Genomic DNA, 26,842 nt, shown 5'->3' on the forward strand with positions numbered 1-26,842 from the left:
TTACATTTTATCAGATAATGTAACCTTCAAATCACGAGTCGGTAGAGACCTAACCTACAACCTAACTGAAGCATGTAAATATATGTATGTATATACAAATATTTATGTTGCTCCGTAAGAATATGTTGTTGTAGCTAAATTCCTAAGAGGTGGCACATTACAAATATATTATTAACAGCTCAGTGATGTCATCCCATGCGAAAACTCATTAATTCAATTTTAAAGAATTTGCATTCTTATTTGGGCAACACCTAGCGCAGTATGATATATACGCAAACATAACAACAAACAAATTTCAATTAATTTGCATAAAAATATCTAGTTTTCACTTTATTTTTAAAACGAAGCGGCACGACTGATTTATAATTGGAAGTAGTGTAAAGATATATTAATGAAACCTCTCCTCAACCTTTCGAAAAAGTCAAACAATTAGATTCAAATTTGGTTATGAATATATAATTATATACCTATGTAAACACATACATACATATGTATGTACATATATATACTTTGTGCTTACATCTAGCTTATATGATCGGCTGAGTTTTTAATTCCATTGTGAGACGCACCTTGATGCTATCCAACAAATAGAGAGGTTATATATACATATGTATACTACTATGGGCAAAGAATAGTAAGACTTTGTTCATAATTAAAAATATTAAATTTATTCTTGAAAACCTGTGTCGTTCTCTTCAAAATAATCCTCCTTCCCTGCCCCAATTCACTTGTGGCAACGTTTTTTTCAATCCTCGAAATAGTTGCTAAAGTCAATTTCCGGAATAGCTTTCAATGCGCGTAGCGATTCACATTTAATGTTTTCAATTGATTCAAAACGGTTTCCCCGAAGCGTTCGTTTGAGTTTGCTGAGTAGCCAGAAGTCATACGAAGCTAATTCAGGCGAATATGGTCGTTGCGCCACGATATTGGTTTAAAATTTGGCGAAAAACTCACGAAAAATCAATACAGTATGCGACGATGCATTAAATTGATGTAAAAACCAAGCGTCCGTTGGTTCCGCGCAAGCGACGTATTTCTTGTTGACTATTTGGCTGGTCGGAAACAATTCGGAGTGCGCCACACCTCGACAATGGAAGAAAACTGTCAATATAACCTTGATTTTTAACCTGCTTTGACTTTTTTGTTTTTTTTCGGCTTCTCTGAAAACATCCATACAGTCGACTGCTGTTTACTTTTGGCGTAAATATAATGAATGTAAGTATACAGTTCCCACCAATTCCTATAATTGTCACGACAGGTCACATGACGATCTGGCAATATTGGTATTCGCACAACATCAATAGTTCCCGGAACAACAACTGTTTTTGGCCAGCCTTCACGAAATTCTCTTTGAGTGATTTGCGACCTCAATTGAATTCAGGATACCATCGGTAAACACTAAACCTTTGATGCAGTTGAATTTAGTTCATGGCAGCACTGTTCCTGCGGTAATCCACGTCGAAAGTTGTCAAAAATAATCACGCGAAAGTGTTTGCGATTTAATTCCATTTTTCGGTCGAGATGAATATTTCAAGCTACTATAAGCAACACAAATAGCGTTCATATCTCAAAACGTTCTGAGTATATAGTATAACATAAAAAATCTCAAACTTTACGCTGAAGTTGTAAGTTGCCGGGTTTCAACTGTAGTGTTGCCAAATCCCGAAATATCAAAGGTAACTTACGTACGTACATACATACATATGTTTATTTGTTCTTGTGACTTCAGTAATTGACATATGTAGTACATCAATGAAATCATTAGAATTAGTTCTGTAACATGTCAAAGGTATACGCTTCACTTCATCCCAACTTTTTCCTGTTACTCCGATTGGAGAATGATTGCAGTCGCTGCAAATCATGGGTGCTGTCATTACTATTCTCACAGGATTACTGTGCTGATTTGAAGATATTTGAACACCAACTCTATCTATCAACTTATCTGATCATCTTTCAGACACTTTGCAACAGCTCTAAGGAAATATTTTTGTGTACTCTTATTTATGGCTTAATTGCTGTGAAAGTACCCTAATACGGCAACGATTCAAACGTCAGTAACAAGACTATGTGAAAAATGAGTTTATTTGAATATATGATAAACAAATGTTTAATCTTTATATTGGCGTAAATATTTATTTCTAATGTCATATAAGTTTGTACGTACGTATGTATATTTACATATTTTATATTTTTTTATTTGTTCTAAACATACCCTTATAACCAAAGCAACAGAATGAAGTATACCATATAGTACATAATAAAGGATGATCAATTCGAGGGTCCCCACTTTTTTAAGAAAAAACACAAAAACTTCAAATATAAAGCGGAATGTTTTTTTTATCATTCTAAAGAACATTCTTTGGCATTTAGTTTTTGAAAATTATCTCTTTCAAATGTTGGGCGTGGTTACGTCTCAAATGATCCATCCGTTGAGTCCCATTTTCGGAGACTTGTTCAGGCATTTCAACCGGTAACTGGAGAGTGACACGCGTGATGTTTTGCTAGAAAGCCTGAATCGAAGCGGTATTGTCTTCATAGACTTTAGACTTAACATATCCGTACAGTAAAAAGTCTAATGATGTGATATCACACGATCTTGGTGGCCAATCGACTAGCCCAAAACGTGAAATTATCTGCTCCCAAAAAGCGTTCTCTCAATAAATCCATTGATTAATGCGATGTGTAGGAAGTGTTATTGTTTTGTTGAAAGCAAATGTCGCCAAGATAAGGAGCTTCAATTTCAGACACCAAGTAGTCGATTATCATCATTTTTGAAGAAATATGGACCTATGATTACAACAGCCCACAAACCACGCCAAACCGTGGTTTTTTCTGGATGAAATGGCAGCTCCTGAATCTCTTCAGGTTGCTAGTCGTCTCAAATGCGTCCGTTTGTTTACATTGAGCCAGAAATGCGCTTCGTCGCTAAAATTAGGATCGAAAATGTCGAATCTTTTTGGAACTTTTCAGGAGCCTATAGAGCGAAGCGATGTCGCTTGGGAAGGTCGAGCTGGTTCAATTCTTGCTGTACTTTGTATGCTCTAAATTTAAGATATCGGCGGATTTAAAATGCGCCAAGTCGTTCGACTCTCCACGGTCTTCGTGTACACTCACAGCTGCGGCTGCTATATTTTCTTCACTGCGTGCTGGACGTGTTTTATTCGGTCGAATATTGTCCAATAATGAATGCTAGGTCTCAAGATGGGTGATTGTATTGCGAATAGCACGCTTAGTAGGATTATGTTGACCATAACTTGACTCACAGAACGTGAATTTTCGGAAAAAATTTAATGATTTTTTAAAGAATGTTCAAGTCTTTTCATGATGAAATGATAAAGAATGCTGAAAAAATATCATGACAGCTTGACTCATGTGTGATCTGATCTGATATTGATATTGAAATGACTACTTGTATCACCCAATATAAATAATTGTTTTTTCATATGTGAAAATGAATAAAAACAATCTGAGGTTACATACAGATAAATTACATTAAAAGTTCCCTTGACATTTTTCATGTTCATAAAAATGTATTTATCGCAAAATCTTATACAGTATTACCCAGCTTAGTTGCGCCCACAATATCGATTACCGTTAATCTACGCACTATTGAGTATCATAAGCATGAAATCTAAATAATTTATATTTCTTACATATTTCTCAAGTGAGAACTAACTAACCCAGCACTAAATTGGTGGATTTGATAATATAATACTAAGTTTTTTCCTCAATGTAGATTCTGTCAATGTTATTGTACCAAGTCGAGATAATGGTAAGATTTCAGGGATAAGTACAATGTGATGACCATGACCTTAATTCCACTTTTCTAAAAGTGTAATACTTTTGATCTGTTCACAGAACACACTAACTCAAAGTAATTATGCCAGGATACACAGATGCATTAACTGGAGATCAATTAACTCGCAATTACTGTATATTTTTTAAGCTATTTTTTATGTTTTCAACTCATTCATACATAATACGTACTATTTAACGTGCGCACGTCGGCAGTGGTGAGGTTTCCTTGTTTATACTTTCTTATCAGTTCCATGTTGACATGCTATATTCCAAGAAATATCAATTGTTTATATTTCAAAAACTGCTGTTGGGTTTCACTACATTAAATGTGTTCAAAGTTTCACTATACGAAAGCATCAACAAATTTCAAACGTGATAAAATTTGTTTAAAATAAATTCACTGCGGAAAAAACATGATTATTATTATTTTAGATAAACAAAAAATCGCAAATAAAATTTTCAAGTTTTTTTTGTATTTATTTTTTTATTTCGCATCTGTGGTCAATAAAATTTTTATTACTCAATTTAAAATATTCATTCTTATTTTTATAGAATTTCTCATTTATTTATTTGAAAACGTTTTTAATTTCGTTCCTTCATTTGTGTTATGTGTCATCATGTATTTATATGTACTATGTGTATGTAGATGTATGCATAACACATAGTATATTTTTCTGATTTATTGGGTTCTTCAATTTCCATTATTCACTTTACCACACACGTTTTGCCGCAATATTATTCTTTATTATAAGCGAGTATTACTGCACACCTCGTAAATTCATGTCAACACAAAATAGATAATGGAAATAGGTAAAGAATACGAAGTGCAACCCTATTAATTGGCAGATGACGCGATTCACAGCTCACAGCTCGATTGACCGGTAAAATGTGCGAAGAAGAGTTTGTGGCAATAAAGCTTATTTGATGAGTGGCGTGTAAAGAGTGGGCGGTGGGAATTATGAACACATAAAATTATAATATAAAAAATGTACGCAAAGTAATATTGCTTTGAATGTTATTTGCTATTTTATGACGGTTTCTTATACATACATACATATGTATGTAAATGTGTGCTTGCGACAGTGGAAAATTAACGTACAACTAAATGTAACGTTATCTGATACACAAGAAGTTAATACCTGGGGATATGATTAATACAGTGATTTGTTAAGTGGGTCGGTAATTTCAAACAGGTGGATGTAGATGGCAAGAGATTCCGGTAGGACAAAGCTATGTGTCCCACTTCTAGCTCATCGAGACCTATTCTTCATGACAGGCTTGAAATTCAAATTCATAAATCCCTATTGATCAAATAATTGCTTAGTTCAAAAGCGCTTTAGCGACTTGACAACGGCTATATAGACCTATGTATATACATATATATGTATATGATATATGTATGTATAACGTAAGCAACTTGAAGTTCTTCAGACTAGTTCTCACTTCTTCTGTAAATCTGAATGAGGCTTCAGAAAAGAAAGAATAACAAGCAACTTGAATATGATTTAAGAGTTTAGTTATTACAAAATTACAAAACTACTTTGAGTATAGGATTATTTGAAAGATCGCTGGGCTTGAAGCATTTGAGTGGGCTTGGTGGTCCATCTCTAGAAGTTAACATGGCTACTTCTTCGTTACAATCCTATAGCAATCTTGCATGTGCTGCTGCAATTTTAAATATTTCTGCATTAACCGAGTTTACGCCTAGATCGTGCTCTATATCAGCACATCTGCAATACCAAGGCGCTTTTACAATTAGGCTTAGATTTTCATTTTGGAATCGTTAGATGACTTTTTTATTATTTGCATTAGTACATCCCCAGAATTTTGCATCATAGCTCCAAAGTCAAAGTTTCCTGTTTATAGATGAGTTAATAATTTTTACATGCACTTTCCATCATAGCTTAGTCTATGTTAAATTGCGTAAAGTATGGTATACGTATCAGTTGTTTGAAAACAATGTAAGACTTAGCTTCATTGAGTCATTTCTTTGTCCATTAAAGGACTTTATTTACAGCTTTTTGGAGATTAGTAGTTAAATCATGTTCACTACTACGAACAGCAAGCAACACGGTATCGTCTGCAAATGCTGTTTAATAATTGCAGTCTACTGGCAGGTCATGTGCGAATAGAATATGAAGAAGAGAGCCAAACCCATTCCTTGTGGGAATAGTGCTATTATTTCCCTAAGAATAGAATAATCGTCTCCTTGTTTAACGCGAAAGTATTTATGATTTTATGATATCATGATGCTGTTTCGGTAAAATCAGTTTCAATTTCGAAAACAGTTCTAGGTAGATGTAGTCTATGGCTTATTTAACTACGTAAAGGTTTGCGTCAAATAATGCTCAGATATTGAGGCACATAGTCTGTTCGCATCAAAGGTTAATTAAGAATAGTTTTCCGAAAATGTCAAAATTTGAAATATTTGTATATATTAGCATTATTTGAACATAAGTACATCGAAATAATCTCCATTGTTGTTCATTTCGATTGATGCATTTCTGCCAGCAGTTTTAATTTTAAGTAATTATTCTTAATCTTTTCCGCTACTAAAACCAAACTAGATAAAAAACTTCTTATACGTAAATAACACAAGCTTACGAGTGGTACAAAGCCTTCAAAGACGGTTGAGAGATCACTGAAGACATACCTCGTTCTGAACGACCTTCGACCTCTTCAACTCATGAAAATATTAAAAAAGTGAAGGATGTGGTGCTTGAAAAGCAAGTGTTAGAGAGTTGGAAAGAGAGCTCAACACCTCTCGCGAGTCCGTTCCAATGATTTTGGTAATTATTTTGGGTATAGAACGCGTTCTTCCTCGACTCGTCCCGATAAAACTAAATTTTTTTCAAAAAGAGTATCGGAAACAGGTCCCTTTGGACATGTTTGATTGAGCGAATTCCGATCCCACAATCATGGAGAACATTATAACTGCCGATAAGACGTGAGTTTATGAATTTGGCATACAAACAAATCAGCAAAAATCGGAATGGAGGGCAAAAAACGAGTCGAAACCAAAAAAACACCATGCCAAAGCGGCTCAAAAATCAAGGTGATGCTCATTGTTTTTAGGATATTCGTGCTTTGCTTCAACATAAATTAGTTCCGGAGGAACAGACGGTCAGTAAGGAGTTCTATTTGGCCGTATTGAGACTTTTGCGTGAGAACATCCGTCAGCAACGGCCGGAATTGTGGAAGAACAAGGGATAGATTTTTGCACCATCGCAGCGAGCCACGATTTTGACCGAATTTAAAGCCAAAAACGCAATGAATACCATCGATAAAGCACCGTATCACCAGGTTTGGCTCCATGTGATTTTTTTTTTGTTCCCCAAACTAAAATGCCGCTCTGTGGAACCTGTTTTCAATCGATCGAGGGGGAAAAACAAAATTCGCTGAAACAGCTGAAGGCCATCCCAAAAAGTGCTTACGAATTACGGGGATTACTTTGAGCCGATAAAATAAATATTTATGTATAATTACCACTGTTCAGGGTATAAATACATATATTTTACTCACATAATCCCTGAGTTAACAAAGGACCATAAGACTGCAGACAAAACTACTATATTTTTTTATAATGTGCGCAGAACAAGATTTTCCAAAGTTAATTGCCCATTTATTACACCCACACGCTGTTTACACGCCACGCACAATTAACTATATAAACAAGCAAATAAACACAAAAACAGGATATCCACATTCAGCTCAGATAAACATCTGCAAAATAATCGCAAACGGCTAAGGCAAGTGTTGAAAAAATAGAAAAGATAAAACAATATACCAACAAACGCTAAAAAGAATAAAAAATAAATGCCTGTGCGAATTAACTAATCAAAAGTTGAAAAGTTTAAAATGCTCAAATACCCATTTGTCGATTTTCTTGTTTTCCGGTAACACAAAAATGTGGCAAGTTAAAGTACACGTGTATTTGAAAAGTTATCGCACCGTGACTATCAGCGTTGGTTCAGAACAAATGCACGCATGTGTGTATGTGGGTGTGTAAGCTCATGCACAGATGAATGCAGTTAACGGTGAATTTTTAGAAATGACGCCAGCAGAAAACTAACTACCACAACGACGTAGAGTGGAAAAGGTAAGAAAAAAAGTGATTTTAAACTAACTGCTTGATTGCTACCAGCCCGAAACACGCAAGCAATCTTGCCACAAACTTGAAGCACTTTTCCGTTCACCTTTCAAGCATATAACTGTATTTTTAGTTTAAAATATTTTTTGTTTCTTCACTCAAGCCACCGACAACGGTGCAATTTCCATGCAAAATGAACGTCGGATATCGTGTATTAGCTGAACAACTTTTAGTAACCAACAAAAACAACAAATATGTGTAATTGGAATTCTAAATTCAAAATTAAATATTTTCACCGAAACACACAAACGCAACGCACGCACGGCACGCACTTTGTCTCCACTGGTTTATTTATATTTGTTGTTATTTAATTTAAATTTTTTTGGAGGCGTTGCTTTTAAGCGCACCCAACCACCGCTTGATTCTATTGATTTGAATGTTAAAATTAGCGTTTCGCGTCCGTATTTGGCCGCTTTGAATCTCAACACCGTGCAATCGACGCTTTGAAACCGTACCGCATTGTGTCAGCGTTTCTACGCCACTGAACTCAGTTGTCGGCACTGCACAAAGCCAGGCACCTCTTGGAGTCTACAAATGCGCGAAGCAAATGGTGCGTATGTAGTCTTGTTGCTTTTGTTTGGAGCATCCGGCGCCACACAAACCAGTCGGCGAGAGCTTATGTACCCTGTATGTCGGCTGCTCTAAGAAAATTGTGTGTACAAATTTTTGGATAAACAATAACGTCGACAGACTCCTTCTCCCAACAATGTAACGTGTAATGTGTGCACGTACATATTTACATGCAGGCAACACTCTTCAACAAAGTTAATATTTTTTGTTCTAGGTAGAGCTATTAAGAGAATAATTATTAATTGTTTTTTCAAAAGTCTTCAACCGAGACTTCTTAAATCAGACATATGTAGTTTTGAGAGCAAAGTAAAAGCTCTCTCACAACGCACTCTGTCTTGTCGAACTTTGCTACCTTAATTTTGGTTTGTTTTACATAAAACCCTGACGTAACTTTTCTTCGGAGCTTTCCCATCACAAACTATTTAAATATAACAGGAGAAATCACCATAATACTTAACCGTCAAATGATAGTTTTGAATGCCATGGGATTGAAAATAGGAAAAATAATGATTACGGTAACTTTAAAGCGATTCAAGAATATATAACTAAGTATATATAGTTTATTTCAATTAAGTGTTCCAAGTGCTCGAAGTCAAGGAATCTAGCCTTATCCTTAGCGCCAACTTCAAGCTGTGGAAGTAGGAGGAAAAATCAAATAATCCTACAGAAACATTGAAATTTACGTGTGATGTTCATGTTTACTCCAAGAGACTCTAACATGCTTACGCCATGTTTTTGAAGAAATGTTTACGGCTATCAAAGAAAATTTGTACGTTTTTACAGTTATCAGACAATTGCGAACTATCGGCCTAGTTATCTAACTTTTCCGATACTTTTTATGGGAAAATTCCAAAGGCTTTCGAGGTTTTACAAGAGATACTAATATTTTAATAGCATTCTTTTTCTGAAGATCTAGACTTTATCGTCTTCAAAGTTCGAAACTAAATCCCATAAATTTACTCTACTAAACTATGATAAACGCTAGTAACATAGTAAAATAATCGGTGTTAACTAAGACAGTCTCTCCCCTCGCCTACAAACAATCAGTTTGGGGGACAAAAGAGTCCGCATGTGAACACAGCACTAACAGCATTCGATAGATGACAGGTGTGATTTAATGCAGAAAAATCTTTAAAAAGTAGGCTTAGTTCATTAGAACTTACACATCTACAAAAAGAACCCTTTTCACACGAGTGAAATCTCTCGACTGCATAACCCATTAGCATTTTCTATAAACATGTCGTTGAAAGTCTAAGATAAACAGACAAGTCTTATGTGTTCGATTTCTGCTTTGAGAGGATCATTTATACCGAAACGCAGTAATCAAGAGCAGAGTTTTCTATTTTATTTGCATCTTATATTATTTACATATTTGGGCAGCTATAATATATAAATTAATTTACATTTTTATATAATTATATTGCTTTAATCCACGACCACATCAGTTGCATTGACCTATTTTAATAGAGACCTGTTTACTTGGCAACTCAGCACATTTTTTATTCAATCGCAGAAAAACTACATCAAACAAAAATCAAATGCGAAAGAAATAAATCTTCTGCATACTAGTGTAAATTATTAAGGGAGCACCAAATTGAAATTTTCTTCGTACGCTCATTGGCATGTACTCTCACAAGCTTTGCACTCCACGTCTCTCGCACTCAACACACAATTGCTACTCAAGCGGCACCAATTTCGCTCTGTTTTGATTTTGTTGTTTCGTACACTCGTAGTACTATTTGTTGTTACAATTGAAAAACTTTTGTTAGGTATACTCCGTAAATGCTTGACTATCACCACAATTGTATGGAGTATGGTAGCACCTCAGACGCACTTGGTTTCGTCTAGTGGTCTACTTGTCTGGCGCCTAAACGATGTTATTGTCAGTCAGATTTGTTGGTTTTCGGTTATGCTTCGCGCTTTTTGAGTAATTTTCACTCATCTATCCAATTTGGGTTTACCGGCGACACATCCCTCCCAAAGTATTGAGTTTCAGGCGCTGCTTTCAATTTTATTGTTTCTCTTCCATGCACACTTCTCTTTTAGGACTATTTCGTTTAGTGAAGCGGAGGAAAATTAAACCGAAAAGTTTTGGTTAATAATTTATATAATTATGGTCTTTTTTATAGTCGGGTGTTTCATTTGTGCTAAGTATTTTTTTTGTTTTCAACAGACTAATGGGAAAACGGAGATGGATCTGCATATACTATAAGAACTTGTATATGTCACATACATAGATACATACATATGTGAGATGTGTACATTTGTAGATGCATATTTGCTATTTAAAAGAACGAGACAATTCAATTAGAAAGATACTCCTACTCTTTTTAAAGTTGGCCATCTGATCGTCAGAGCCCATAACTCAACAAAAAAAAAATTTCGGAAAGCAGCTTTCATAAATGCTAACAGTCGTAAAAGCTACGGTCACCATTCTTAAAGAGCCTTCATGAAAAGCCAAACTCTACCTCTGATAGAACGGAAAGGGGAATCGAATTTGTCTTTTTCAGAATTTTATTAGAGTAAAATAAATAAATATAAAAAAAATTACATTGAAATCACCTCTTTTATGAGGACGTCTACGAACGGATCCTTAAGGACCCTTAATTGTACTTAAAGGCAAAACAAAAAACTCTTTTTTTATTCAAAGATAAACCTAAACCCTCAAGTGGACGTCATTAAATTTGTGATGTCAATTAATAAACTAACTATTTTAAGGTATTCTGGTAACCTTATTATAACCTGAAAAAGGTTTGTCTCAATGTTTGTAACAAACAAGAGGAAACGTAGGAGACTCTGTGGAGTATACATATATGTATGTAAATATGTATATAAAAGTTCACCGTGGTAAGCTAAGTCGTTTTAGCCATTAAAGTCCGTCCATATATACGCGATCTAGTCTCCCAGTTTTTAATATACATACATATGTATATGTATAGTATATCTAAAATTTCACACGTCCTTTTCGTACTAAGAAGCTGCCAATTTGTCGGAACCTCTGATATCGAACAACTATAGCTGCCATACAAGCTGACCGATCAAACTAAAGTTCCTGTACGGGAAACTTTTTTATTCTTCAAGGTATCTTCAGAAGTTCAGCATAAACTATTATTAAAGGCACCGCTAGAATCTCCAAACATATTGTTCAGATCAGTTTACTATAGCTTATATTTACCATAATACTCTCAGAGCTGGAGTGTTTTCGTCCATTCGGGCGCCATGACCTAGCCAGCGTAGCTGCTGTGTCTTAATTCGCTGAACTATATCAATGTCGTCGTATAACTTGTACAGCCTACCGCTCCATCGCCTGCGGTATTCGCCATTGCCAATGCGCAAAGGATCACAAATCTTCCGCAGAAATTTCGCTCGAAAATTCGTAAGGCCGACTCATCAGATGTTGCTTGCAACATATAGCAGGACTGAGGTGATGCGTGATTTGTAGAATTTGGTCTGTGTTTGTCGACGGCTTTACTTCTCAATTGCCTACTCAGTCCGAAGTATCACCTTTTGGCAAAAGTTATTCTGCATTGGATTTCAAGGCTGACATTGTTGTTGGTGTCAATGCTGGTTCCAAGATAGACGAAATTATCTAAGACTTAAAAGTTATAACTGTCAACAGTGACAAGTCGCAAGTGCCACTATGATGACAGGCGTTATTACGTCTTGCCCTCGTTTACTACCACGACGAAATTTACATTTTGTTTTTTGTTTACCCGTATATATACCCCAACGTTCACTTCTCAAACTTAGGCTCTATATTCATTTGCTTCGAAATTTTCAAAAACAAAATCAATCTATTGCCTGAGCCAAATTGATTAAGCGTGAGCAATGAAAACGCTCAATGACCTAACTAACTCACGTGAATATGGCATAATTTGGGTTCCACTCAAATTTAATACCTTACATATTTTTATACTCTCGCAACAAAGTTGCTAAGGAGAGTATTCTACATAGTTTTGTTCACATAACGGTTGTTTGTAAGTCCTAAAACTAAAAGAGTCAGATATAGGTTATATATACCAAAGTGATCAGGGTGACGAGTAGAGTTGAAATCCGGATGTCTGTCTGTCCGTCCGTCTGTCCGGCCGTCCGTGCAAGCTGTAACTTGAGTAAAAATTGAGATATCATAATGAAACTTGGTACACGTATTTCTTGGCTCCATAAGAAGGTTCGAAGTTCGAAGCTGGCCAAAATCGGCCAACTGCCACGCCCACAAAATAGCGAAAACCGAAAACCTATAAAGTTTCATAACTAAGCCATAAATAAAGATGTTAAAGTAAAATTTGACACAAAGGATCGCATTAGGGAGGGGCATATTTGGACGTAATTTTTTTTGGAAAAGTGGGCGTGGCCCCGCCCCCCACTAAGTTTTTTGTACATATCTCGGAAACTACTATAGCTATGTCAACCAAGCTCTATAGAGTCGTTTCCTTCAGGCATTTCCATATACAGTTCAAAAATGGAAGAAATCGGATAATAACCTCGCCCACCTCCCATTCAAAGGTTATGTTGAAAATCACTAAAAGTGCGTTAACCGACTAACAAAAAACGTCAGAAGCACTAAATTTTACGGAAGAAATGGCAGAAGAAAGCTGCACCCAGGCTTTTTTTAAAAATTGAAAATGGGCGTGGCGTCGCCTACTTATGGACCAAAAACCATATCTCAGGAACTACTTCACCGATTTCAATGAAATTCGGTATATAATATTTTCTTAGCACCCTGATGACATGTACGAAATATGGGTGAAATCGGTTCACAACCACGCCTTCTTCCAATATGGCGCTATTTTGAATTCCATCTGATGCCTTCTCTGTATAAAATATACATTAGGAACCAATGATGATAGCGGAATAAAACTTTACACAAATACGGTATTTGAAAAATATGTAAATGACGGATAATGAAATCTCGATTATCACTTTATCATGCGAGAGTATAAAATGTTCTTTGACACCCGAACTTAGCCCTTCCTTACTTGTTCTTTATAAGTATTTCCACTTCGTTAATTTATTTACCGTTCGGCACGCAAAATACGTAAATAAATACAAAGTAAAGTGAATACTTTTTTATTGCTTTTGTTTTCGTAAAATTTTATTTGTATCCCCAGTTAGACTAACCGTTCCGTCGTTTACTTTGACGCATCTCTTTTCAATTAGCCGTTTCGCTTGACCTGAGCTAGTGCCGTTACTTTTACACGCCTTCAAGCAAATAATTTTTTTCTATTCTACTTTCTTTTGCATTGAGCAAATTATTTTTGCAAGTACATTTAAATATTTACACAGTTTTACCTTCCTCGGTCCGAACACCCCCGCATACACAATGTCCTTTCACTGCCGACAGAAAAGCGAGTTCAATGGAGCATACAAAATTTCGCGTGCTAATGTACGACTTGGTATTGCCTGCGAATATCCTTCGAAATGTAATTGGTTTATTATCTAGATTCTTGTTGCAAGTGAGTGACAGCGCAACAGGTGTTAATTTGATTGAGAGTGGAATGCTATGCTTCGTCGTTTAGAGGAAAACAAGGAAATATATAGATACCTGCATATAAATGTATACCATATATAATAATGTATGTATCTCCAAATGCATTCATTTGGAAATGTGCAAAATACTAAATAAGTTGTTAACTAAACATTATATAATTCTGGTATTCACAAGAAATCCTCGTTATTTAAATTTAAAGTTCTTTATTAACGTTCTCAGATTCCTATATAAAAACGATTCACGGTATGTTTCACTCATTGTGTATTCTTTCGTCCACATGAAAAACTAACGACGAGCATACATCACGTGCCTCAATATTAACTTTGTTGTATTATTGGTGCCGCAGAGTTCAAGCACCGCTCCCATTTTAACATCAGCCAAATAATCTCAGTGGCGCCAATTTACTCTTCATTATGTTTCCATATACATACTTACTTCTCCCATACACCCTATTGATGGAAATGTATGTACTTACTTACTTATGTACTTATGTGGCAGTCGAAAAGGATATCGGCCAGCTAACCATGCAGGATTCCTTTTCAGCTTATTCGCAACTAATGAATAAAACATTTGTATTGATAGTTTGCTTTCCTAAACACCGGGTTTTCCAATAAGGATGATATGATTTATAAGTGTCGCTTCGTCCACTTTTAATACATGATCTGTAATTTTTTATTCAGGAATGTTTTCAATTTCATCGTAGAAAGATATACGCATGAAAAATTATTTAATTTTATTATCTAAATAATCGTTCTCCAATTGCAACTTTTCGTGCGCTTTTGCCATTTTATGGTCGTAATAATCGTCCACCTGTGCTCGCTATTCGTCGAATTGTTGAAAATTTCGAGCGTACATTTTCTTTACATAATGTTCAAGTCCCAATAAAACAAAGAACTGCTGAAAGTAATGAAAATATTGCTGCCGTTCAGACAATTGTTGCGGAAGACTGCAATTTTGCCGATTTCAAGGCATTCTCAAGAAACTCATACCACAAACTGGCTGATTTTGAGAAAGGAATTGGGCTTGCATCCATATAAAATTTTTCTCACTCAAGAACTGAGGCCATTGGGCCAAAACTGGTGATTCTGGTGCCAACAAAATCCACAAATTGTTCATGAACAAACAATACATTAAACTAAACTCACATTTTGCTGTTGTTTTAGTCTGGTGGAATCATGGGTCCGTTCTTTCAAAATAAAGTTGATGACACCGTTACTGTCAATGGCGAGCGGTATAGATTGATGAAAACCAACTTTCTTTGGCCGCAATTGGAAGGAGTTGATCTTGACAACATCTGGTGGCAAGAAGACTGGTCTACGTGCCACACAGTATATGCAACAACCGAATTATTGTGAGAAAGTTTAGAGATACGATTATTTCAAGAAATTTTAAGGTTGTATGGCCTCCAAGTAGAAGTGATTTAACACCATTAGACTACTTCATGTAAGGTTGTTTGAAGTCATTAGTGTTTAGCAATAAACCAGACTCTCTTCAATTTTTAGAAGTCAATATAGGACGAAAATTGGGTTCATCGAATTCGTTCCTGCAAAAGAAGTCGTGGAGGCCATTTGAATGATGTTATACTCAGAACTTAATTGTATCGATTTTACTAAACATTAAATAAAAAGTATTTCAATTTCTTTAAAAATTAGTGTGTTTTTTTTTAAGAAATCGTATCACTCTTATTGGAAAACCCTGTATATACATTTAATATTAATAATAATTTAATTTCTGGCTTAAATATTCAGAGGTGCAGCGAATAAAGTTTTATAATCTCCAACAAGCTAGTAACCAAGACGGTATTTAAGCCGCTTTCTCGTGCACTAACCCAACTATTGTTTAAGTGAAGCCATTTAGACTAGACTCGAGACTATGGAGTCAACAAATTGCGTTGACTTCTATACACAGTTCGTAAATATGTTTTTCACAGAATATTCGTCTCGAACTCCTCCAGAGGTATTAATCGGATGTTATCAACAATGATTGGAATGATATGTACATATATTAGTGCGGGCCGATTTTTCTCTATAAAATCATGTATTTATTATGGGAAATGTTCTATGGATCATTCTGACCAACTTTGCCTAAGAGACTATGGCTCTAAAACCGCTTTCGAGCCATCGATGTATCCAAAAAAGGTTACGGGACTCATAACCTACATGTATCTATCTATCAATTTATACCTCTCCGGTTAGCGTCGATAGTTGAGGAGTTCCCTAAACCGGCCTCGTATTAACTCGTATTAACCAATACGCTGTAGGTCCAACGTGGCTAATCGGCCGGACCGAAATGTAAAATTATCAGCTCACCGAAGTATTCTCTTAATAAATCAATTGATTGATGAAATCAAATGTCGCCGAGATCACGAGTTTCAACATCAGGCATCAAATAATCGGTTATCATGCCGCTATAATGGTCCCCATTGATGGTTACGTTCTCACTGGTATAGTTTTTGAGAAATATGACCTTCACTGTCACAGCTCTTGAATCCTTTCACGGTGCTTGCTTACATAGCCATTGAGCCAGAAATGACCCTCATCGCTGAACAAAATTTGGTTGGAAAGCTGTCATGAGACGACTCAAGCGTAATCTGTCAAAAAAAGGCTATCGAAAAAAGTAAATCTACTTCGATCACCCGTTTTATTGATATATACAATAAAAATGGCTTCCTTTTTTAAACTCTGATAGGTTTCTTTTCAAAATGTTTAATTAACAAAACGCTCGACATATGGAAGGATCGCTAACTTAGGGCTCAGTTTGAATGAGTTTTGGTATTTTATAGGCCTTGTTCTAAAAAAACCATACTTTGGAAGATATCGAGTACATGTACATACATATCTACATATGTGTGTCGATCTTATTCATTTTATTTCGGACACCCTCATGTGTGTATGCTTTGTGTTAAATTTTTTTTTAACAAAAATCGTCAATATTCCGACTTTATATCGCTTCTAATTTAAACTTTTGTTTTCTTTTTCATGTAAATGCGCATAAACAACCGGATTTAATGATTAACTTTGTGAAAATTTATGTGCCTACAATAATTTATGTAAATATGTAACACAAAAATATGTAAGTATTTTTAAAAATAAAACGGTGATGACAACATTCGTCTTTATTTGTGTGGTTTTGTAGTCTTTATTCCGCATAAAATATTCTTCCCATAAACAAATATGTATGTAAATTACACACATGCAAAAATATATATGTACGTACATATATATGTGTTCATTTATGTATGTATGGGTATTTGCTTTATTTTCTTACAATTAATTTCCATTCAGTTTTCGGAGCAACATTTCAACACTGGCGACGACGTCATCGATCGTGTGGCACCAAAGTCATTGTTAGTGCCAAAGCGAATACGCCATCTGTTTGTTACTTAGGCGCACACACTGGCGGTCAAATGAAAGTTTATTTACAAATATATTCAAATACATACATACATACATATCAGCAACAGCTATAAATCATATGCTTTAATAATAATGGTGAGTATATTAATGTATGTTAAGCTTTATAATAGCATAAAGATTACTTTTGTTATTTTTTTTTGTTTGAAGAAGTTTTTTCAACGGAGCATAAATATGTGATATGGATGAATATCCCGAGTCCCCCGGGCTTTTGAATTTTGGTTGTATTTCCAAATGTTTTAAAAAGAAAAAAGTTAGTGTACTAATGTATGGGAATACATTATAAATAAATAAAATCAAAGGAAGCGAAGGAAATTAATGTTTCGGTATTTTCTCTTTTGAAACGAAAGGGTTACAATTCCAAACAATTAAGTTAAAGAAATTGAGGCATTGATCGCCTATAGTTTTTTTGCTTCCAATTAGCTCAGTTTCGGCGATTTTCTCTTCAATTGACGAACATTTCTTCTCAAAAAACATTCTTTTGAGATCAGAGAACAGAAAATAGGGGTTTGGATGTTGCAACGGTGCCATGCTTTGCAGTCCGTTATTTATGGCCAAAGGAAATTCAAACGGGATTTCGGCGAGATTTCCCGATAGATGGACCATTATGAGGTTAGTAAACATGTTTGTCGAATCTGGATCGAGATCCGTAAGTTCGTGTTGAAAAAACAATCGCAGCTGTTGCATCGAAAATTCATTACAACGGATAATACATGATGACTTAAGTCTGTTTCCGTACAAAGTTTGAATAACAACCCTCCAAATTTGCCTATTCCCCTTGAATTTCCCCAAAAAATTATTGAAATGGCCGAAGAAGACAACAACTTTGTAAATTGCCAATTTATGTCAGATGGTTATATGGAGTGAATCAAATCCAGAAATAATCCACGATACGGAACATCACCCAGAACGAATTGTGTGGTGCGGTTTTATCAAAGTGTATTGTCGGGCCATACTTCTTTGAAGGAAACGATCTAACAGTAACTAACAGTGGGCAGCCAGAACTTTGTTCAAGACGTATCCGTTTCACTAGCATTTAGTTTCAGCAAGATGGAGCAACTGCATAGTTAGTCAGACCGGTTATTGCGGAGCTCCGCTGAAAACTCCTCTGGCTCAAAGGTCGCCTGACCTGACTGCACCAGAATTTTATTATGTGGTTAAGTCAAGCAAGAGTTATACAAGACAAAAACCACAAGTCTGACTGAAATGAAGCAGTCCACTAAATCGATAATTAAGGCAATCCCAATTTCACCCATCATACTATATGTATATAGTAAAATAGAATTTGCTATACAATAAGAAAATATACATAAATTAAATTCATTGATTTAAAAATCGGTTACGGTTTGTTTTCGTGGCACAATTCGTGTGCCACCCTGTAGGTACTTCCCACTGCAAACGTTCATCACTATGTTGAAATTAATTGCAATATGTGAAGAAATTTTTCAAATCGGACTACTATAGCATATAGCTGACACACAAACTTAACGATCAAAATCAAGTTCTTATAAAAAAAAACTGGAACCTCTGAAGGGTCAGCCCGTTACCAGGTTTATGGAGATTTCGAGTTAACAAAAGTCATAATTAATCGGGAATAAGATGTCTAACCATTTATGAAACGAAGAAATATCTAGTTCATTACTGTCATTATTTGCCGAAAAAAGTTAGTAAGTAGAATTTTACATAATGTCACAGTTTAGTGGAATTTTTTTTCTAAATATTAAAGGTAAATAAAATTTTCTCGTTATTTGCATTTGAATCTCATCTGGGATTTTTCTATAATTTCGTTCAAATGACGGTGACATATTTCGTTTTACTTCCGAAAACTCAAGCTTTAATGTCGATTCCAATTAATAGTAATTATCAAACTCGCAGATTGCGGGATTGCTACTTTGAAATCCCGAAAATTTCACTACTGCAAAAGTTGAATCTACATCACTAATAAATGCATACATAATATCTACACTCACCTATACAAATTTATAAAATTGTCTACCTCAACCGACATGCCACTGTTTTTATTTTTCTTTGGTGTTTTTCGAATTTGTTTAAATTAAAATTCTTATTTGTTGGTCTTAGTTTGTTGTGGCTTGTAATAGACACGCTTTAACTTGAATTTCAATTTATCATAACAAACAAAGCGACTTTTGAGCTAATTTATTTCTAGTTCACACCCAGATTTTCGCTGTCATGTCCAAAATTTGATTTTCATGGATAAATATTTTCGCTGGCTGAAGAAACGAAAACAGAAAAAATCAACGTCTTTTTGTATTTGTTGTTATGTAAACAAAAATACATTTGTAAATTAATTACCTTACCTAATACCTGTGATGGGTAAACTTAACGGCACCAAAGCGGGACCACTCCATCATTCATACGCAATTCTCAAATTGCTCGTTAAATTATGAGATCACACAATTCTATTAATTTCAACTACAAACGGTTGGGTACATGTACATACATATGTATGTATGTGTAGTATGTACATATGTATTTTTTATGAGTGTTTAATGCTTAATTTGTGAAGGAAAGTGAGGCTTCATTAATTGATTGGGTTGACTCAGCCACTGAGAAATATTTATATATTATACATAGATATCTTAAAATATATAGATATATGACCGCTTTAGTTTTGGTTTTTGTGACATAAAATTTATACAAACATACATAATTTTTACAAATTATACCTATTTCGGTATATTCTCTTAGTGTAAAACTTTTAGATCTATAATTTTCTCGTTCATATCGTGTCTATCGTATTAAGGATATTCATTGAGTTATAAAATTCATAAGAAATAAAAAATTTTCCCAAAAATAATCGAACTTTAACTGTTAATATCTTTTACGAAAAAATCATATAAAAGCTTTTTTGTAGAGCATTCAATTTCCTACAAAACCTAAGGAACAAGATATTTTTTTTAAGTAGTTGGAAGCGAGATATAAATTTTTCTATCTGACAATAAGAAAAAATAGAAAACTGTATGTAGGAGGACCTTCCCGTTACAATTAAAAACTCATGTTTGGAGAGGCTTTCTTAGAGGTGTCTAGGAGCCTATTTTTCCGAGTACCAAACGAAAAAAAAAACAAATTTTCTTTTGAATCACTCTAATACATATGTATTTGGAGGGTGGGGCCACGTCCACTTTTTAAAATTTCCAAACCACAATTACAATTTTTTACCATAGTTTAGTGCTTAATTATGATACCCTTTAGGTTTTCGCTTAATAACGTTTCACGTCACCCTCACTCACACGAAACACCAAGTTCCATTAGAATATCTCAATTTTTACTCAAGTTACAGTTTTCTACCAAATGGTTTTGTGTCCTTCCAACTATCTTTAGTATTCCTTACAATTATTTAATACATTACATTAGTTCGGGTCGATTTTTGTTCCATAAAATTGTCTATGTGGGAAATATTCCACGGATCATTCTGAACAACTTTGCATAGAAGACTATGGGTCTAAAAGCGGTTTCGAGCCAGTGATTTTAAAGACGAAGCTTATCTTTTAGAGATTATAAAAATTTGTTCGTCATTTTGTGAGATATCCGAACGAAATTTAGTACTTAGGCGAATTTCGATATTCTATTGATCGGCCTGTTTGAATAACAACATGACATATCTCCCAGACAACCGATTATTCAGATTTCTCTTTTCCGGTATCTTGCCTTCTATTAAAAGCTAAGCGCATGTAATTTTGCAGAGCTGTCCTCTAATACATATGTATATACATACTTAACAATGACAGTGAAAATAAAGAAAATTTAACAACTATAACATATACATATATCTCATACAACCGATTATTAGAAAAATTCATAGGAATTATAGAATTTTTTTAGATTATTCTTGTAAGATCTCTCAACCATTCAGAAAAGACTTTAGCATTGAGAACCCATCGTTCCACCCAAGTTAGAAAAGAAACTAGTTCAAAATCATGTGGAAAAACATTACAAATACCTTTTTATTATTTTTGTTTTTTTTTGTTATTTCAAAGTATATTTTTAATAATAATTGAGATTAAACCAAAGGCAAGAATTACAACTTTAGCTTGATACATAGTTTGGTACTTACACTCCAGCCTAGTCAATTGCTTTTGAGACTCTTTAGTCTGCCAAGGCGACTCCTCACTGCTGTCAGCATCTTTTGCATTCATCTTCATGGAAGCACTCACAGAACAGAACACGACAAGGTAGTAACGGTTAGAATGGAGTCTACTTTGCGGGGTGGAAGGTTTAAATTTTAAATTCACCACGATACTTTAAGGGAGGTGTGGACAACTACGCACTAGTTATTTAACGGTCTTTATTTGAAAATTACATTTTAGTGGATATTTTTAGGGATTTATTTTCACTTTTAAACGACTTCAACTCATGCGGGGGGTTTGGAACTTCTACTGGATTCATGTGCGCCGATATCTTGCTGCATTTGCAACAATTAAAGAATGCAAACAATGAGCAGAAGCGCCACACAAAAACAAAAAACTTGCGAACGCATTTTATAAATTTTTTAATTTATTCTTGTTATTGATAAAGAACTGAAATCTCGAAATTGGCGCGTCGTCTTCGTAATATTTGTCGCGCTGGAATATACAGCTGGACTCTGGACACGTTGTGACTATGCGACTATTCGATAAAAACTGAAATAGTAACGGAGCCGTTTGATAAATATTACTACAAACAACTACAACTCAAACTCAGTTCAGTTCGGTTTTTTCTTTGCTTCTTTGCCTTTACAACTTGGCGGTATTTCGCTGCCGCGAACAGACAGAATTGTGTTGTTCGTATTTGTTGTTGCTTCGGTGCTACGATGGTATACGTTGCCACCGATAGTTATGTTGTTTTCCAAATCCACACACAAAGGCGCTCAATGAGGATGGCGTCAGCGTGCGCAGCTGCGTCGCTGGGCAGTAACGACGTCGACGGCCACGACGACGACGACGCAGTGACAACATCGTAATCAGCTGTGGCTATGCTATGCTATGGTTGATTGTTGTTGTGAAAACAACTTGTGATATACATACATATGTATGGGAGCTCAAAATTTACGAATTTTGGTGTATGGGCATACGTTTGAGAAAGTATTAACTGATTAAGGGTGTTTTTTTTTAATTTTTTACCCTGATCGGGGTATATTAAGTTTGCCAGTAAGTTTCTAACACCCAGAAGGAAACGTCGGAGGCCCTATAAAATATACTTAATTACTACTTATACATACTGAACCCTCAGAGTGATCGATCTGAAATTTTTTACTCATCCTTTTGTACCCAAGAAACTGTTCATTTGTCGGAAACGCTCATATCGGACCAACATGTAACTGCACTGCAAAAAGAACAATCGGAGCAAACTTCTATCGTTAGGTAAATTGTTGGCTGTATTTGAATGTTATTTTTGAAGAAATATGGACTAATGATTTCAGTGTTAGTTTTATGCAAGAAAGGCTGAGACCATACAAGAACACATTACATTGCAGAAAGCATAGGCTGACACCTTGACTATATATTTAACCGAATTTCTATAGCTATCTTCAGCGTATCTCAAAATGTCCTTCAACAAATTGAGGTTTTTTATGTGAAGTATGTACTTCCGCCAGATTAGATACAGATGTTTGAGTTTGTCAGCTGATTCACGCTGCCTTTATAGTACTACTCGTCTCAAACATAGCTTAGGAAAACCTATACATTTAGCTACGTATTTCTCCTTCTTTGGTTTTTTTTATTATGTTGCCAATTTCTGCAGGGGTTCTTGACATTTTGTGTAAGGATCAATCACTTTAATAATGGAAAAGGTAGACCAAAAAAACAGCTTAACCGATTTTCGAAGTTCATATCACTTGTCAATGACTAAACAACATAAAATATAAAGCTACAGAAACGAAACAAATTGTCATATCATCGGAGATCACTCTCGTTTGAGAAAAACAAAAATCTGGTAGTAAAACACCTGAATAGAGAGTGACAAAAGAAATATTTTACTCTACTACTTCAAGTTATTTCTAAGTTATATCAACGAAACTTTTGGAAAATAATTGCTGAGAATGGTAAAACAATGTTAATTGGAAAAAAAGAAAAGCGAGGTCCTCTAACCATAGGTCTATTTTTCAGCTGATTATTACAATTTTTCGGTTAATTTACTCTGAGTTTATAAAAGAGTTTTTGCCATGAGAGTGTCTTCAACTATGATTCTGTTGGTGTTAAAAGCCAACGCAGAGCTCTTAGTACAGGTGTGTCAAAGAAAAGGAGGTAATTTAAAATATAGCCGATCAACTTCTTGGTTGAGATTAGTCGACCAATGACGGAAATCATAAGAAGGACTTAAGATCTATTCCCACGACTGTCGGGTATAAGTATAGAACCATATTTACTTTCGGCCAAAGACTGTCTACTCGGGAGCATTTCTCAAAATTATTTGAGACATAATTTGTCCTCAATAAGACCACAAACATTTCAACTCATTTGTTTGAACTACCCGTCTGAAGAACAACAAAGCGGAGGAGGCCGATGGATTGCCGACCGAGCTGTTCAAATACGGCAGCAAAGAACTGATAAGGAGTATGGAGGGTCGAAAAAAAGCATAGCCGAAAATTGCAATTTAGGTGTGCTCTATCCAATCCACCAAAATATAGATCCCACAATCTGCGCCAACTATCGTGAGATAAGCCCCCTAAACATCGCATATACGGTTCTATCAAGCGGACTGTGTGAAAGATGAAAGCCCAACACCAACAAACTGAATGAAACTTATCACTGTGGCTTCAGGCTTGAACCATATATTCACCACATGTCAAATCTTGAAAAAGACCCGTGAAAAGAAAATCAACACACACCGATTCGTTGATTTTAAAGCTGCTTTTGACAACACGAAAAAGAACTGCCTTTATGCCGCTGTGTCTGAATATGGTATCCCCGCAAAACCAATTCGGCTATGTAAACTGACGTTGAGCAATAACAAAAGCTCCAAGAGGATCGGGAAGGACTGCTCCAATCCGTTCGATACCAAACAAGTTTTCAGACAAGGCCTATCGTGAGACTTCTTCAATCTACTGCTGGGGAAAACAAGTCGAGCTGCAAAGCTGAATAAAGAACGTACAATCTAGTTGTGAACGTGGACAAGAGGGAATATCTCCTATGATCCAACAAGCAGTCATCGCATTTGCGACTTGCTTCCCACGTCACTTTTAACAATCATAACTTCGCAGTCATAGATAATTTCGTGTATCTTGGAATCAGCATTAACACCAACAAAATCGGCAACCTTGAAATTCAACGCGAAATAACTCTTGCCACTACTTCGGACTGAGTAGCCAATTGAGAAGTAAAGTCCTTTCTCGACGAACAAAAACCAAATTCTATAAGTCACTCATTATCCCCGTCCTGCTATATGATGCATAGGCATGGACGATGACAACATCCAATGAGTCGTCATCACGAGCTTTCTAGAGAAAGGTTCTGCGGAAGAATTATGGTCCTTTACACGTTAGCAACGACGAATACCGCAATCGATGAAACGATGAGCTAATCGAAATAGACCACGAAATTAACATAGGTCCGTGAAAAAACAGCGAATGGATGAAAACACTACAGCTGTGAGAATATTCGACACAGCACCCGCCAGGGAAAGCAGTGAAGAGAAAGACCTCCACTCTGTTGGAAAAACCAGGTGGAGAAGGACCTGGCTACACTTGGAATCTCCAATTGGCGCCAAGCAGCGAAAAGGAAGATCGACTGTCGAGCTGTTGTAAACTCTGCTGTAATCGCGGGTGTCTACGCCAATAAAGAAGAAGGAGCTGTTTTAGGATGGCGCTATGTCCATATTCTGTCCGGTTCCAACTGCCTAATTCCTTTATCCTCGAATTAAAACTTGCTTTTACATTCAAAGTGAGCTCATCTATAAACAAGTGATGCAAAAGCATATTAATCACCTAGGTCGATAATAGATTTTCCAACCAACAATATCTAAAAGCCAGTTTTTTGGTCTGATTCGCTCCATTTCCCCTATGAAAGAACCTTGGCATAAGATTGGGGTCGAACGATCGCTGAAAGAAGACCAAATTTTGAGCGATTTCATGAAGGAGCAAAACAAATTTTTTTTAATTTATCATGATAATATTTCTATATATGTATGTATGTATATACTTAAATACAGTATGCATGAAAGGAGCGTAAACGGGTTACTTTAGTGCATTATAATGATTATCCTCGTCAACACAGCAGCGCGTCATCTGCATTTCCTCTGTCATAAACATGAATGCGCCAAAGTAAATAAAAAACACGTTCGACGCTGCGTGTGGTGGTCTATTAAATTACAGTTAGGGCCATTGAAGTCATTTCCAACTGCAAATGTGGCTCAGATAATAACGTCAGCTGCAAGCGGAAATGCATAGTAAAAGGAATTAAACAAACAAAAAAAATAACAAATAAGCAGGAACTACCCTAAAAGCGCAGTGCAACACACCCAAACAACATTAGCGCTTTCCTTTCAAACTCACATCATAATGGCGCAACAACAATGACCAACGCTGAAATTAAGACAATAAATAGTAAAAAGTAACGAGCAGTAGACTATAAAAACTATATACTTTTGAAAGCAATACACAAACTCCTCATTCACCCAGCCGAAAGGAAAGCTGCCAATGCACTTGCGCTAGCATTTCGGTGTCTAGTTGCAGGCGCTCAACAACGCGACGCCACGATGACAATGACCCCTTGCCACACATGCACGACGAGCGCTGGCAGCACGCCTAGCACACGAGCGCCCTCACACACACACATCCAGCTCTAGTTTTAGGCGCTGCAGCTTGTACTAACTATGCGCTAACTAACCTCCCTGACACTAGCGTCCTTTTTGCAGCCCTTCAAGGTTGTACTGCTTTACAAATGACACCTGCGAGAGATATTTCTGAGTTGGTTTACTATGTGTTAGCTGCGACTCATTTGACCACAATTCCCAGGTGTTCAATTCTAAATCATAAATGAGCGACTAACAAAATTAGTTTGGCACGCAAGGACATCCACTCGGAGCATTCATTCAGCAACGCTTTGTATATTTGGTGGTGCGTTGACTAAAAGACGCACTCACAGAAATACATTTGTTGGTCAAAATAGTTGTTGTAAGCACACCTTAAATATTTCAACGCGTGAAATTGGCTGCTTCACGAGATATCCGCTATTAGATAAGCTTCTTTTTTTGGCACAACAATAAGTTTGAGTCAACTAAATTAATTTGTAAATAGCAAAGAGAGCGAGTAAAATACTTTGAAATAATAATACATTGTCATATAAAAATACCCGGGAATTTTAAATACAACGCAAAATATTTAATGCTTCATCAATATTTATTTTGTCGTATTAAAAGTACATAATCCCCAGCAGATGTAATACACTTATGTCAACGATTTTTCCAGTCCTCGAAAGACTTTTCATA

At 35.7% G+C, this 26,842-nt stretch overlaps 1 protein-coding gene across 9 annotated transcripts in view; it reads right to left on the bottom strand.

Moving 5' to 3' along the window:
- Window positions 1-22,040, bottom strand: part of LOC126753250 (uncharacterized) — a 40,520-nt gene extending 18,480 nt beyond the window's left edge. The window contains exons 1-2 of one of the 9 annotated variants that reach the window (XM_050464540.1): window positions 8,404-8,492; window positions 3,988-4,198 (exon numbers count right to left, since the gene is read on the bottom strand). In XM_050464540.1, the coding sequence (XP_050320497.1) occupies window positions 3,988-4,051 (64 nt within the window). In that variant the 5' untranslated portion in view covers window positions 4,052-4,198; window positions 8,404-8,492. Of the gene's footprint in view, window positions 1-3,987; window positions 4,199-4,512; window positions 4,611-7,994; window positions 8,163-8,184; window positions 8,493-21,494 lie in introns of those variants that run through there. The other 8 variants (XM_050464583.1, XM_050464532.1, XM_050464573.1 and 5 more) reach the window with 8 other exon arrangements.
- Window positions 22,041-26,842: the final 4,802 nt, after the last annotated feature.

The sequence above is a fragment of the Bactrocera neohumeralis genome, chromosome 2, assembly GCF_024586455.1.
Source record: "Bactrocera neohumeralis isolate Rockhampton chromosome 2, APGP_CSIRO_Bneo_wtdbg2-racon-allhic-juicebox.fasta_v2, whole genome shotgun sequence".
NCBI lineage: Eukaryota > Metazoa > Arthropoda > Insecta > Diptera > Tephritidae > Bactrocera > Bactrocera neohumeralis.